The sequence below is a fragment of the Eretmochelys imbricata genome, chromosome 6, assembly GCF_965152235.1.
Source record: "Eretmochelys imbricata isolate rEreImb1 chromosome 6, rEreImb1.hap1, whole genome shotgun sequence".
Taxonomy (NCBI): domain Eukaryota; kingdom Metazoa; phylum Chordata; order Testudines; family Cheloniidae; genus Eretmochelys; species Eretmochelys imbricata.
The window spans coordinates 31,472,659-31,487,737 of NC_135577.1; the positions used below are offsets into that span (position 1 = coordinate 31,472,659).

The 15,079-nt window shown below is 37.6% G+C and overlaps 1 protein-coding gene across 27 annotated transcripts in view; it reads left to right on the forward strand.

Moving 5' to 3' along the window:
- SOX6 (SRY-box transcription factor 6) overlaps window positions 1-15,079 on the forward strand; it is a 449,851-nt gene that overhangs the window by 321,324 nt on the left and 113,448 nt on the right. For 23 of the 27 annotated variants that reach the window (XM_077818342.1, XM_077818361.1, XM_077818360.1 and 20 more), the window contains one exon: window positions 13,502-13,625. In XM_077818342.1, the coding sequence (XP_077674468.1) occupies window positions 13,502-13,625 (124 nt within the window). The remainder of the gene's footprint in view (window positions 1-13,501; window positions 13,626-15,079) is intronic. The other 4 variants (XM_077818350.1, XM_077818354.1, XM_077818367.1 and 1 more) reach the window with 1 other exon arrangement.

The following is a 15,079-nucleotide window of genomic DNA, read 5'->3' on the forward strand; positions in this document are numbered from 1 at the left end:
AAAGAGCAAATATGCAGGCTAATGCTGTACCCTGAGGTGAGCATAATGCTTTTTTTTAAACTAGCCAAGCATAGCAAAGAAGCTCTTCTACAGTGAAATTAATAATTACCAAAAAGACTTGTTAATGTTATTGTTGCATCCTTTAAGAGAATATGGGTAACATGGGAAGTGTGAGCCAAAGCCTGAAGACTCAAACTGGTCTCTAATTTTTAATGTGAAATCTTGTCAAATGCCCCAGTGCATAGAATGAAATATAGTTTTGGATAATAACTGCTTTAAAAGTTGTGACGCTTAACCTGAAAATTGGATCTGTTTCTTAGGAAAGTGGATTTCTAATTTTCTTTACAGTCTTGCCTTAACAAAGTATTAAAGTAAGAGTGCATCTCAGTACCACATGTTTTAAATGGTTGGGGCATAATACATAATTCCAGTCCCAAATATTTTCCAAAGGCAAGGTTTGTTTATTAACAACCCCATGCTGAGATCGAATCAATCTAATAGAGCCTGAGTTTGAAGTTGAACATTCAAATATATGTCCATATATCTTGGGCATATATCTTACATAATGATGTTGGCCCCAGACATCTTTCTGGGTTTGTTTATGTCTGTTATGGATTCCACTCATTATCCATGCTGTTTGAGGGATTCCCTGTGGATTTAGCCAGTTTATTGCATACTTTTTTAATTTTATGCCAAACTGAATGTTTTGAGTGGCAGCTTCTGTGCTAGCTCTGAACCACTTCCCCTCAAATCCAGAGATGAATGTCGCAAATCGATTAAGATTAAATGAAAAAGATATATAAAGAACACTAACAGATTGTAAAAGAGTACATAGAAGAATGCTGTGAGAGAGGTGTGGGGTGTTCTAAAGAAATAACTTTAATGATAAAACTTTTAAATGTTGAACACGTTTTGTATTTTGATTCCTCATAGTTCAGATTAACCATTATAGTGACATTCCTCTTATTGACTAAACCTTCCTTATTGAATGTCTATTGTTCAAATACCTGGGAAATGTCTCTGTCTGAATTTCACAAAGAAATTGTTTAACAAGCCAATCACTGAGTGCATCTCTCCAGTCGATTTGTGCATGAGACTCCTGATAAAGTTAACTGGAGTTACTCACGGACATCAGCTGGAGAATAGAGTCTTAAATATAGAAAGCAGAGATTGATGCAGGACCAATTCTCCCCTCAGGAGGGTGTGTGTATGTCTGCTTATGTTTGTAAGGGTTCCTGAGGATCCTCTGAGGCTTGATGTGGCCCTTACCAAATTAGTCAGTATATGCTGACTTAGTTCTTGTCAGAGAGACTTAGAGAAAAGTAATACATGGCCACGAGGAACTAGAGCTAAAAAATGTTTTCTTTTGAAGACTTTTAATTGGGAAAAATGTAATGTTCAATCTGGAAAATCAAATTTATAAATGCTTTGTTCCCTGATTCACTGTACCTTTTATTTTAAATAATTAGCAACCAATATTATTTTAAAATTAAGCAAAAAGTGTAACAAAAATTACACTGCAGGATGAGACCCAGTGCGTCTGGAAAATTCATTCTTGTTTTGCAAAGTAGTCCTTGCAAAATATTCTCTGGTTTCTTGAATCTTAAGGCTTCCATTGATTGACTTGTTTATTTTATATCTGTTGGTGCTATGGGAGAAAGAAGAAGCTTTAAAACCTGAAAATATAAATGTCATTGAACCACCCACTAAAAAAAATAAAATAAAAAAAGAGAGAGAAAGAAATTGCAGTGGATGTTTTCCAGGAGAGAGCATGCTTTACTGTGTAAAGGGGGCTAGTGTAACAAGAAGTCATCTATTCTTGATTTCTTTAGACAGCTAGAGCTTTGTGCCTTGTCTAGTTTCTACATTTTAAGAGCTTGTTCTGTGTAGCAGAAATAATACAATAAATGGGTTTAACCACATTTGTCTCAGCTAGACAGTCTGCTTTGTCAAAGATTGCTGGTACAACATAAACAAATTATGTGTTTGTAGTGCTTTGCAATGAAAGCCTATCTAACAGAGCAGAGATTGTGTTTCGGCAGCTGTAGATTTAATCTCCTACCTGTCAGTTAAAACAGGCATTTCCTGAGCAGATAAGGCCTGGCTATAGGTGGGGGTGGGGGGTGGGGGGAATAGTCACAGCTGGACAAAGGTCCATTGTTATTGACCGATAATTCTATGTAGATTTACCTGTGTATTTCATCATAGAAACTACACTCACGATACAGTTGTAAAGGAATTGTTTAGTCAGGCAGAGTGAAAGTGAATCGAATCAGAGCTTTGGGTTATTGATTCTGGCTGATTGTCATGAGGAACTGAAGAAAATATCTATGACTTTGAAAACAATGCCACACCAGTAGGGATGGGACCATGGGACTTGTAGCAAAAATCTATTCACAATCTGAGGGCTATCTTTAAATAACATTGAAGTTGTGACAAAAACTGGTGAAAGCCAGGAAATTCAAAGTGAAGGCTTATGCTCCTCCTTCAACATCATACTGCTCTCAAGAAAAGGCACCATGATGTGGATTCGTGTTGGAGATGTATCCCTGGCACTGGCTGAAACACACAAAACATGGTGGGCTACCAAGTGCCTGTGTTAAATGTGAATTTCCTAGATTTCACCTTATTTCCTAATTATTTTCTTCTCTCTCGCTCTCTTTAAATTAATTTTCATAAAGAAACGGACAATGAAAAGTACAAAAGGTAAATGTTTACAGTTTCGATATATTTTGAAAAACTGCAAGCTTCCAGAGATTTCCAACGGAATTATGAAATTATGCAATTTTACAACTAGTCAAAGCTGTAAAACCAAACAGTACAAAACCAGACAATACTACATAACATTTTAGTGTGAGAGGGAACAGTAATAAAATATTTTTATCAAGTATCTTAAGTGGTCTGGAAAGTGAAGATCCATTAGCACTGACCTGGACCAAACATAGCTTGTATATGAAAGAGGCATGATCTGAGTTTGTGACTGGGAGTTAGGAACTCTGATTTCTTAACACCGAAACTATAATTGTTATTTTGCACCTTGCAGTGCCAATCCACTTCAATCCTAATTTGAACACATACATGTTATTTCAGTCTTCGGGCATCTTTTGAGCAAAGATGCTCAGATAGGTTATGCAGGGTACCAGGAAGAGACACCAAAAAACTAATTTTTGCATGTGATCAGTATCCAAAGTTGATTTTGATCTCCAGACGCAGGAGGTTTTGCGTTACTTTCACCTAACTGCCTATGATAATTGTGTCTCAATCCTAACATTCCATAACCTTGTCTGTGATTTATCCAAGTTATTTTCCTTTATTTACTGTTTTTAAAAAATACACATAAATCAGGCATATTTTCCAGAGACTGAGAATGCAGCTTTGCCTGTGTCTTGGGTAATACATTTGGGCTTGTATACATTTTTAATACTAACCAGAATTTCATCCCCAATTTATGTTACTTTTAAAATTAAACTTAAGTATCTATTCTTCTGTAATATAACTCTTATTATTACCTGGGGTTTGTCATATACATTGGAAAAAAATCCATTGGCTTTCTCTGTCATGTTTTCTGGAGCAGTTGGCTTATATGTAGTGAAGGGGAATCTGTTATATAGGAGGGGTCAGTGGTGTTAGATATTTTCTCATGCTGCACATTCTAAACTTTCCTAGTGATGGAATTTATTTTAATATCCGGTAGATGGTCATTGTTAGAGAATGAACCCTGTATCAGAGAGAGGATCTAGGAGAATAAAGTTGAAATGCTTATACGAACTGCAAAGTTTAAAAGAACTTGTGTACTAAATTATTTCGTCAACTTGAGATTTGAATGTAGTCCAAAATTTGTACATTTTGGTATTACCATTAAAAACATTAAGAAAACCTAATAAAGTCATAATTTATGTTGGATTTCAGCTCAGGTTATAGTGTTTCTGTTAAAAAAAATCTAAGTTCATTGACTAATATTTTCACATTTCTATGAAAATAAGATGAGGAGGAAATGAGAAACATACATCTTCACTAGTCTTTGGAAATATCTGAAATAATTGACTTGCTCAGTCTTCTGTGATGGCTTGGTGACCACTAACTGTGACAATTTGCATAATAGTCAACTCTTCACTTCTTTAGTGATAACTGTTTGTATCTGATTAAAATTAAGACTGTTTTAGTTCTCTTGACTTTTCCAGAAGTTGCAGAAATTGAGATTTGCTGTTATGCTTTAACCAAACAAATGCACACATGGGGATAACAATATGCTGAGTTTATGCAGATTTTACAACCCGAATCTGAATAAAATACCCACTAATAGACCCTTAAGGAGTAATAAACACACATGAATTTTCCTTAGTTGCACTTTAAAGTGATTTTAACATACTACTAGACCTTAACAATAATATTTAATTGACAAGATTATGCATTTATATGGATTGAAAAGGTGGTAGATCTCTAATTCCAAATGAACTATAAATTCACTTTTGCATAACATGTTTTATTAATTTCTTTATAGCAGAGATGTTCTCCTTCCCTCCTAGTGAGAGTTTCTTAAAATATGGACAATTTAAACAATTTAATTACCATTTATCATAGTTTTAACTTGATAAAGTCATCTTCAAATGACATCTGCATTTCCACATACGCTATATCCACATAGCTGGGCACAAATTGGGCACTACAACAGGAAGGTAATGGAAATGCAATGATAGATGTTACTTAAAAAAGCTACTTCCTTGCATTCAGTGGCACTTTTTCTGTCGCTCCCCATTTGATTCCCCAAATATGTGACATTTAAGTTCAGCACATATAACTAACTATCAAAAGAAAAAAGATTTGGAATTACGAATGACACTGCCTCGGTGTATCATTGTGGCTGAGTAATGCAGACTTTTCATACAATGTCCATGGAATCCCACAAGAATTTAAACCTTCAGTTCATAATTAATCTCTGGCAAAGATCAGTCAGGGTTGGCCTAAAAATTCAGTAACTATATTTATTTTCCTTAATGGCTTCCACATTAAATTTTCTTACTTTACAAGTTTGCAAGATCTTTTTCTAATAGCTAAGCATATAAAATCAACCTGGGATCTGATTATCAAACTGTGTTCTTTGTCGATCGTGCATCATCACAAGAGGAACATTTCTTCATTTAGAATGTACTGAACAATTCAACTGATGTTACATGAGCTAGAATAGAATCCACCTCTCTCTCCTGTAGTTCTTTGATTCTAACAGGAGTGAAAAGGAAAGGAAATTTATTTTTCATTTACGCCAGTAGATCTGATGCACAGCTAGCAAATTTGATGAGTAGGGTATCATATTTACAAAGTCACTTTCATCTGTTTGAGCCTATTTCTACAGTCCCTGCCTCACAAGAGTAGTCCTTACTTATGTCGCCACATTCATGTGAGTAGGGACTGCTCATATAAATGTCTGCAGAATTGGGTCCTATGATCATACTTTAACTTTACGTTTTGGAAGGCTAGATGTTGAATAGCATTAATTCAAAGAAGATATTAATCCAGACTCTGGAGGGGTCACAAGTGAAAATTCTGAGGTCAGATTTCCCAGTGTACTCTGGCTACTTTGCGCTACTCTGTTGATATGAAGTAGCCATAAACCCATTATAATTGGTCAATACAACTATTTTGCATCACCAGAGTGGCACAAAGTAACTGGAGGATACCAATGAATATCTAATAGACCTTTCTGCTCATCACAGTACTTTTGTGTAGTTAAACATAGTAGGCAGTCCTTGAGACCAAGATCCGACGGTAGTTTGATTTTGTTGCAGTTTATTATTGTGGGGCATTCACAGAGCTGCACAGAGAAAACATTGGCCCCACTCTGCAAACATGTGCATGGTTAATTTTAAGCACATGAGTAGTCCCATTGACTTCCACATACTTAAGTGTTCATAGGGTAAGTGCCTCTCTGCTTATGCCATACCACGCTCAAGGCGGCAGTATTATTGTTCCGTTATTTGCATAAGCAGCAAATTAATCTCATTGAAATATATGAATGAATTTACAACACCTCTTCAATTTCTTTCCTTTTAAAAAAATAAGAAAAGTATCAGTTATGAAAAGAAATGAGAATTGAAATTGTAACACAGATATAATGGCCCTTTTCTGTCATATACAGACTTTTGAAAATGCAGATTAGGTAAATGTATACAGTATACATGGAATTTAAAAACATGTATTACTAACACGATGGACACTAACAGCTCTGTTAGTGCTATTAAGACCTCTCATATAAGTAAATCTAAAGGGGGCTTTAAAAATTTATAATATTGACTTGATGGATGGAGTTATTATGTTCTATCATGTAAATACATATTTTGGAAATTTTGAAGTTGCATATTTTTGCTTGGTGTGCTGCCATTACCTGGGGAGTTGTTCTGGTATATGAATAAGAAACTAAAGCATTTTGAAAACTCATCCTATTAAGGAAGCTAGATGTGTGCAAAATAAAGTTATGGTTTCCCTATTTATGTGTGTTTTCGCAAATTACTCATAGACCATTTAGCAGACAAATCACATGCAGTATTTATTATTTTAATGGAATAATAATAATTTTCAGTTATTCAAGTAGCTCAAATACCTCCCACTCCCCCATGCAGTATGGCCTTAATTGGGTAAAAGATCGGGATGATACTTTAAAAATTGTGTTCCTGGTCAAATTGTATGGTCTTATATGTATTAATTGGACTTTGGACTCTAACTCATTATTAGTATTGCATTCAGTGGGCACCATCCTTGACATTTATCTCTTACTGTAGGTAAAGTCACATAATTGTTTTCTGTATTCTCCATTCCAAGTTCAGCGAGTAGTGCAAATCCTATACTGAAGGCAAATATTATGTTACAGTACATTTCAAAGGTCAGATTCTCAGCCGGCATTAATTGGTGCAGCTCCATTGTGTTCAATGGCGTTATGGTGATTTGCACCAGAGAGAGATCTGGCCTAAAGATTATAATGACAGGAAAAATGGTTAAAAAGAATGATGCTTGGTTATTGTAGACAATTAGAGCATTGTTTACTCCATTACAGTGTCCCGTACAAGTGAAAAGCAAAGGAAATTGAACAACTATCAAAGGATAAAATAATGTGAAGATTATGATGAGAAATGAGAAAAATCATGGAACTTTATTCTCCCCTTTGCTGAAATAAGCCATGCAGGGGAGGGGAAACTGGGCAAATTTCAGCTTGAGGAGTTTGTTAGGAATTCTACTGCTAGGTAGGGTGGGGCTTGTTTCCACTGCAGAAGTCTGTGCTCCCTTAACCAAAAGATCCCTGCAGTCAACCAGAGGTAAGAGTAGTGTGCATGAATGTCCCCACCACCTCCCCCTGGCTTCTGGAAGCTATGTTCTGTGTCCACCTACTACTCCCAAAGGGGAAGGCTCCATGGTGAAGATAGTACATAGTAGTAAAGATCACAGAATTCATTTTTGCGGGTTTCTCCAGCAGGTTTGGGGAGAATGAAAATAAGAATCTGGAACTCCCAATCCCTCTACCACAATCCTCTCCAAATTTGGTGACTATGAAGCTCCCTTTTACAGAGGCTTCCACAGAGATGGGGAGAAGGGGACAGGAAGCCATGAAGATGATTCTACCCCTTTCTGCAGGTGGAGGTTCTACAGGTGGAGGCTCTGTTTCAAGCATGGATGTAGAGGAGAGCATGAGGCCCAAAGAAATGTACATCGCATGGAGAGGGTTTGTAACTGGAGAAGGTTCTGTAAAAGATAGGTTATTTTAAGGCAGCAGTTCTCAAACTGTGGGTCAAGACCCCATTCTAATGGGGTCACCAGGGCTGGTTTAGACTTGCTTGGGCATGGAGCTGAACCCTGAGACCCCCGCCCAGGGCCTAAATTGAAGCTCAAGGGCTTCAGCCTTAGGCGGTGGGGCTCAGGGTACAGGCCCCCTGCCTGGGGCTGAAGCCCTTGGGTTTCAGCTTTGTCTCCCATGCCCCCTCCCGGAGCGGTGAGGCTTGTGCTTTGCCCCTCTCCCCCGCCACCCAGGGTAGTGGGGCTTGGGTGGGCTCAGGCTTCAGTCCCCCTTCCTGAGGTTGTGTAGTAATTTTTGTTGTCAGAAGGGGGTCACGGTGTAATGAAGTTTGAAAGCCCCCGTCTTAAGGTTAGCATACACGGTTATGCTTAGTCATTGTATTCCATTTTATAGTTTGAGAGGCCTTACCAAAGTCTGTGATCTTATATACTATACAAACTGCAAAATGTAGGCACCATAGGGTAAATTAAGATGTTTGTAAAAGGAGGCGGCCATGCTCGTCTCTGAATACCCTTTATTTTGTGAATCTAATATTACTTGATGAGGTGCTTTTATTGTACAAAATAGCACCTTTCCTTTCTGCTGATGGAGGAGGCATAACGGCTATAATAAGCATCCAAATAAGCATCTCATCTTCTAGGAGTTAGCAAAAGTTTTCCAGAATACAGTTTCCAATCCAGTTCTTGACTAACAAACTGAGTAGAAATAAACTTGATTTGTATGTGTTCAAACATGGTTTTTGTTTTTTTTAGCTTAGAGCACAAATTGCTTCTCAGCTCTCATGAAACGTGCTCGGTTCCTTATTCAAGAAGGGCAGAGAATTTTCACTCAAGCAATTATTCTTTCATGCCATGTCCCTTTTGTAATCCTTGGCTTTCTCCTTCTGTGCACAACACTAAGCATCAATGACTCTGTAGCTGAGAGGACTGTAGTAGCCAGCTTCTTCTGTGACTGGTATTCCTATCACTCCATGGAACAATACAAAGCATGGTCCTCTTTATCATGTTAGTCACCAACCCTTACTCTTCTAGGGAGAACAAAATTCACTGTTGATTCTTGAGCAAATCAAGGTTGTTTCCATCCAAGGTTGCTTCCTGACCTCACACTAGTTAATATTATTAGCTATTCCCAAGAATTATAAGAGTTGTGTGATACATTAAAATCATGGTATGGTACTGGCTAATATTTCTATAACTTGGTGGCTTCAGATATTTAGTAAAATGTACTCCATTTATTACAGACAAATACAGACTTAAAATTGTCATAGAGAAACAAGTCAGTATAGACAGATTGCTTGTGTTATTGTTCCTTAGAAATTATCTTTATTTAAGGTTACTTTGAAAACTGAAGTGTATCCATGTTTTATTTCTCTTGATCAAAATATTGAAAAGAATTGCTTTCAGGACCCATCCGATTCACTTATACAGCTCAGCGAAAGACATTAAACAGAATTGTTCAGATACAAACATTTATTGCCCATCACAAAAAAGTTAAATAATCTTCATGAAAGAGAAAATTAGTCCCCCTGAGTGTTACTCTGTTTGCATATTAGCACATAGCAAGATCCCTGCCAAGTTACTCTCTGACTGACTGCTGCAGATGCTCTTTCTCAAGTATTTTGAGCCAGATCTTTAGTACAAGCCTTTGGGGACAAACAATAGCACCTGTTCCTCACAAGATATCAGGCCAGTTAGTCCATTCATGTATCTTTAATGAAGCTCTAGGGCAGATGGCAAAAAATGGCATCATCAACAACTTAGCACAGAAGAGACAAAAGAGGAAAGTGTCGATACAACAATATGCAATTTTTACGAATGGGAAGAGCCAGAGTTTGTTTTTCATGCATCTGCTGCTGTCTTGGTTTTTAAAAATACCTGAAGAACAGTCTCACAATTAAAATTTCTAGGAATGTAGCTAATTTTATGACGTACACTATCCCACCCTCTCTCCCCACCCAAAAACAAACAAACAAACTTGAAAGGCACTAGGAGTATATCGTGTATTTTTTTTGGCTTACTCTTTAGTGCTATAACAACTAATTGATCGGTCATCACAGTGTATCCACTATATCGTTAATATTTATCTGTGCTTTACAGCTGATGTCTGCTAAGCATAATGACAACTATTTGTAAAATAATTCTTGGTGAAACCATCCCTGAATGTTTGCATAACCAGCACCATTAGATTTAGGTATAAGAGAGTTAAGAAGTCTCGGGATGTCTAGAAAACAGGCAAGAGCACAGTTTGTAAATGTTATGGTATAAAGGGAAGACCATGGAGTTTTCTCAGAAATAGTGTTTGATATGTGTCCTAAGTAAAATATGGGATATTTTTGCCATTCAGTAAACACTTTTCAGTCCACATGAGACTAACAATCTTGATGTAAACCATTAAAGTTAATGGAGCTATGCTGATTGACACTGGCTGATGATCAGGCCAGTATTCAAGGAATATTTTAAGTAATGATTATAAAGGATAGCCAGAGCATACAATGATAAGGTTTTTCTGCGGAAAAGGACCTAGGGGTGACAGTGGACGAGAAGCTGGATATGAGTCAGCAGTGTGCCCTTGTTGCCAAGAAGGCCAATGGCATTTTGGGATGTATAAGTAGGGGCATAGCGAGCAGATCGAGGGACGTGATCGTCCCCCTCTATTCGACATTGGTGAGGCCTCATCTGGAGTACTGTGTCCAGTTTTGGGCCCCACACTACAAGAAGGATGTGGATAAATTGGAGAGAGTCCAGCGAAGGGCAACAAAAATGATTAGGGGTCTGGAACACATGACTTATGAGGAAAGGCTGAGGGAACTGGGATTGTTTAGTCTGCAGAAGAGAAGAATGAGGGGGGATTTGATAGCTGCTTTCAACTACCTGAGAAGTGGTTCCAGAGAGGATGGTTCTAGACTATTCTCAGTGGTAGAAGAGGACAGGACAAGGAGTAATGGTCTCAAGTTGCAGTGGGGGAGGTTTAGGTTGGATATTAGGAAAAACTTTTTCACTAGGAGGGTGGTGAAACACTGGAATGCGCTACCTAGGGAGGTGGTAGAATCTCCTTCCTTAGAGGTTTTTAAGGTCAGGCTTGACAAAGCCCTGGCTGGGATGATTTAATTGGGGATTGGTCCTGCTTTGAGCAGGGGATTGGACTAGATGACCTCCTGAGGTCCCTTCCAACCCTGATATTCTATGATTCTATGATAATAATTTATAGTTATCTAGTCCTTTGCATTTGAGCATCTCAAAAATATTTAAAAATATTTGGAACCCAATCCATCTCAGAAAGAAAATTCCCATTGAAATCAATGAGGGGGGAGCAGTATTGGGCTCTTATTACTTGAACTTCTCTTGCCTGCTGTGAAGTAGGTTTTGTGGTAAAAAGTGATAGTAAGGCATGGTGAGGCTCAGTGAAAGACTAATTTTGGGTGCCCCAGTTTTTGGGTGCTCAACTTGAGATAACAGGGTGTTCTAAATAGTGCACCCAAAGATTGAAGCACCCAAAAGTTATTGGTCACTTTAGAAAATGTTGGCCTAAGGTAATTTAGCAAGTCATTGACAGATCTGCAAATAAAACCCATTGGACATGACTTCCAGACTTCTGCTGTCCTTGATAAGTGAGAATGTGCATTTGCTCTCCATTAGGGGAGAGAAGCTTAAATCTAGCCAGCCTTCCCCTCCCCCCACCCCACCCCCCTCCGGCTCCGTAGGACCCCAGCGACAGAGGCTGCCTAGTGGATGTGCTGAATCAATGCATGCTCTAACCCCAATCCCCACCCTGGTCAGTGCTCTCGTCTTTTGGCCCTGTGCTGGCACTGTGAAGCCCTCTGATGGAGAGGAGTTTGTGGGCACCTTACATTGTTGCAAAACCCTGGGGAGACTTTCTGCTACTGGTGACTGGGAGGGAGCTATCACAGAGCCTGGATCATTTTGATTAGTATCTACTTGGAAAGTACTGTAAGTGATTGTAGAACACATTGTGTTAAATGCTTTCCAGATGCTGTAGTTGTATTCCCCGTCAGACACTGATATTGTTTTCACTTGTTGCATACATTCTGAGCCAGTATGCACTAGCATCCTACACAAAATTAGCACTGTTAAATCAGAAGTTAAAGGCTGGTACTGGGCACCTGGGGATCAACTCCCATTTAACCAAGTTAAGCTCATAGCTAACATTCACAACCAGGCTTACCTCAGCTAAAATGAAAGAAATAGCTGCTCAAAGCTGGTTTCTTTCACGCCCCAGTGCCATGGCAGTAATTGCACAAAGACCTTTTTATTATAAGTTGATTTTCCTGAGAAATGGATTCAGAAAAATACTGTAAAGTGTTTATTTTTTGAGTGACCTTTATTAACCTACATCTTAGGGCTTTCCCCAGAGAAGAGTTTTTGGTAAATTAACCCTCATAGACACACAGTAGCATTTCTGCACTGCATCAGTGGTTGTGAAAGGAAAGGAATATGACAAGAAAATTTGGCACTGTTTAAACAATGTCATAGGTCAACATATGGGATTTGACCAAAAAAAAAGTTTTTAGGAATTAAAATGAAAAGAAATCACTTGAAGTTTAGTTTAACTTTTTAATAGTATTTAATGCCACCCATTTATGGCAGGATAAGAGGGCAAAAATTCTTTCTGACTGGAAAAATAATGCCTTTCTACACTTCCTAGTTTTGATATTTAAACCGTTATGTGTTTACTTTGTTACTAATCAGAAAAATGCTGTAATCAAAGCCTTCAGGACTGTTGGGGCTTGGGGGATAAACAAAAATTCCATGTGATCCCCTCCAGTGTCTCTGATATATGTATAGCATAAATAAAGAAACCAGGAAATTAAAATGTGAATTTAACAGACATGTTAATGTCACATCTCTCACTTTCTATATGTCGAATACAAATGCTGATATAAGGTGAAGAATTTTCTGCTTTTGCATGTTTGCACTCTTTGATACATTTATTAAGGTCAAATGCAATTTGATATAGTAGAATTTATTCTGAAATGCTCTCTGAATACAACTCCATAATTACTGAGCTCCATGATAGTGCATAAAGCTGTAAAACTGCTTAGACAGACAAGCAATTTATATGTTACAGCGAGGTGTGTATGGTGAAGGATATTAGTTTAATTGGGAGCCAAGATGTTGTAGCTTTAAATCTTTAGAGATGGGGTGTTGTCTAGATGACTAACATACTGTGGTGAGATTTTGAAATAACATACCTGAACTGTTGGCATATATACTAGCAATACAATAGCGTAAGATCTCTGAAATAAAATTACCTATCTTAAATATGTTAAAATATGAAGATTAAAACTGCTCTTTAGATATTAGGCTGCCTTTAAAGAGTTTATCACTGTGATTTCTAAGCTCCCAAAGAGAAATAAAAATTTGAAAGACTAATACAAACGTAGGCCACTTTTTTATTTTCTGAATATGAATCTATAGTATATTAAAATGTTGGTTTCTTTTTGTGCAATGAAATGTAAACACAAGGAATAATAAAAAAAATCAGCAAGAAGCAGGATAAAGTGCAGTGCACAGAGACTGTTACACTTTTGACACTCCAGGAAAACAATGTTGGGGGCGGGCTTTGATGTGATAATGTGAAATTGGTGAGGATTACATTAAGGTTCTGTGGGGCTGTGTGAACACAAGTACACTATCAGTGCTGGAGAAATACCTGTCAAGATAAATTTGTGCTCTTTCTGATCAGAGGCTCTCTTTTGTTTAGCAGGTTCAGGGTCACATGCCTCCGCTCATGATCCCAATTTTTCCACACGACCAGAGGACGTTGGCAGCGGCTGCTGCAGCCCAGCAGGGATTTCTCTTCCCCCCAGGAATAACTTACAAGCCAGGTAAGTTGACAGGGATATGAAGCTATTTAACATGTTCAGATATTTACTGAGACTTCTCTTGTGATCTGTCTGATACAGATGATGTTACACAAAAGGACTGGCTGCTTGAAAATAATTTGAAGTTTTGAAAGTCTAGCTGAAAATATCTTCCGAGTTTAAAGGGGATAATTGGAAGATTGGTTACTGAGCCCCATATTAATTTCACTTCTGTAGCCCACAAAATCAACTGCTTTGAATTTATTGACCCACTTGCCTACCAATTTGCATTTGGCAAACCCTGAATCTTAATACTTCTTTTATTGTATGTCTTATCTGCAGCATGTACACATACTTGTCTTTTATGCAAAAATTCTTACCCTTAATTAGCAATAAAAGCAAAAGGCAGGTATAATTTAATTAGCATACTTCTTACAGGCAACTTTCTGTTTGATTTCAATCTGAATAATAAAGGTTTCAGTAGTTCAATCCCAATTATCATTCAGACTTGTAACAGGTCACATAACCTTTGCAGTGAAATATGTTTTGAGATGATTTAGCAAATGTTATGATTTCTTTCTTTATTCCTCTGAGTTTACTGGACTCCTGGGGAATTCAATTAGGGATATAATGGTTTGAAGCTACTTTCAGAGCCTTCTTGTAAACAGGGTTTTAAATGTTTAAAGACATGTTGCCAAAGGAATTCAATGTAAAAAGATAGTTAAGTAAATAAAAGACAACCTTATTTTCATTTGTACATTCTTTGTAAGTGACCTCAGCCCAGAAGCAGCAACCTTATTTTGCTCATTAATAATATTCCCTGCTAAGCTCTTTTTAGCATATTAACCTGATGAATATTAACCACAAAATCTGAGTGTAACACTTTCTTTGGATTTTAAATGTGATATTTCAAAGTAAAGGATTGATCCAGTTCTGACTAAAGTCAATGGGATTTTTGCAGTTGACTTCAGCAGGAACAGGTCCAAGTCCAAAGTAAAATATAAGATGTGAACAACCTATTTAATAAAAGTAAGATTGAGCCTAAAATCTCTGCTTAAATGTTATATGAAATGGTGCCAAATTGGATTTCAGCAAGCATTTCCATTTGTCCCATTTCATTTTGTGTCTTTATTCTGGGTGAAGGAGGATCATTCCTCTTTGGAAACAAAAAGTTCTCTTTCTGATAATCATCTTACTTCTATGCTCACTTTTTCAGCCTCAAAAATCCCAAAGCACTTTACAAATTTAGCAAACTGATGCACAACCTATGCAGGGAGAAGAGTTCATCCACCTCTGAAATTCAGCCATCGCTGGCATGTAACTGTTTAACTGCCCACAGCAACATTTTGGGACAGAAAATGAAAACGAAGATTATCTTTTCCAGCTGAAGTGCATAGAGAGGCAGAATACAATTATCAAACTTCAAATTTGTCCAGGACACCAGGGTTAACACCCTTACTCTTATACACCCTCTTTCA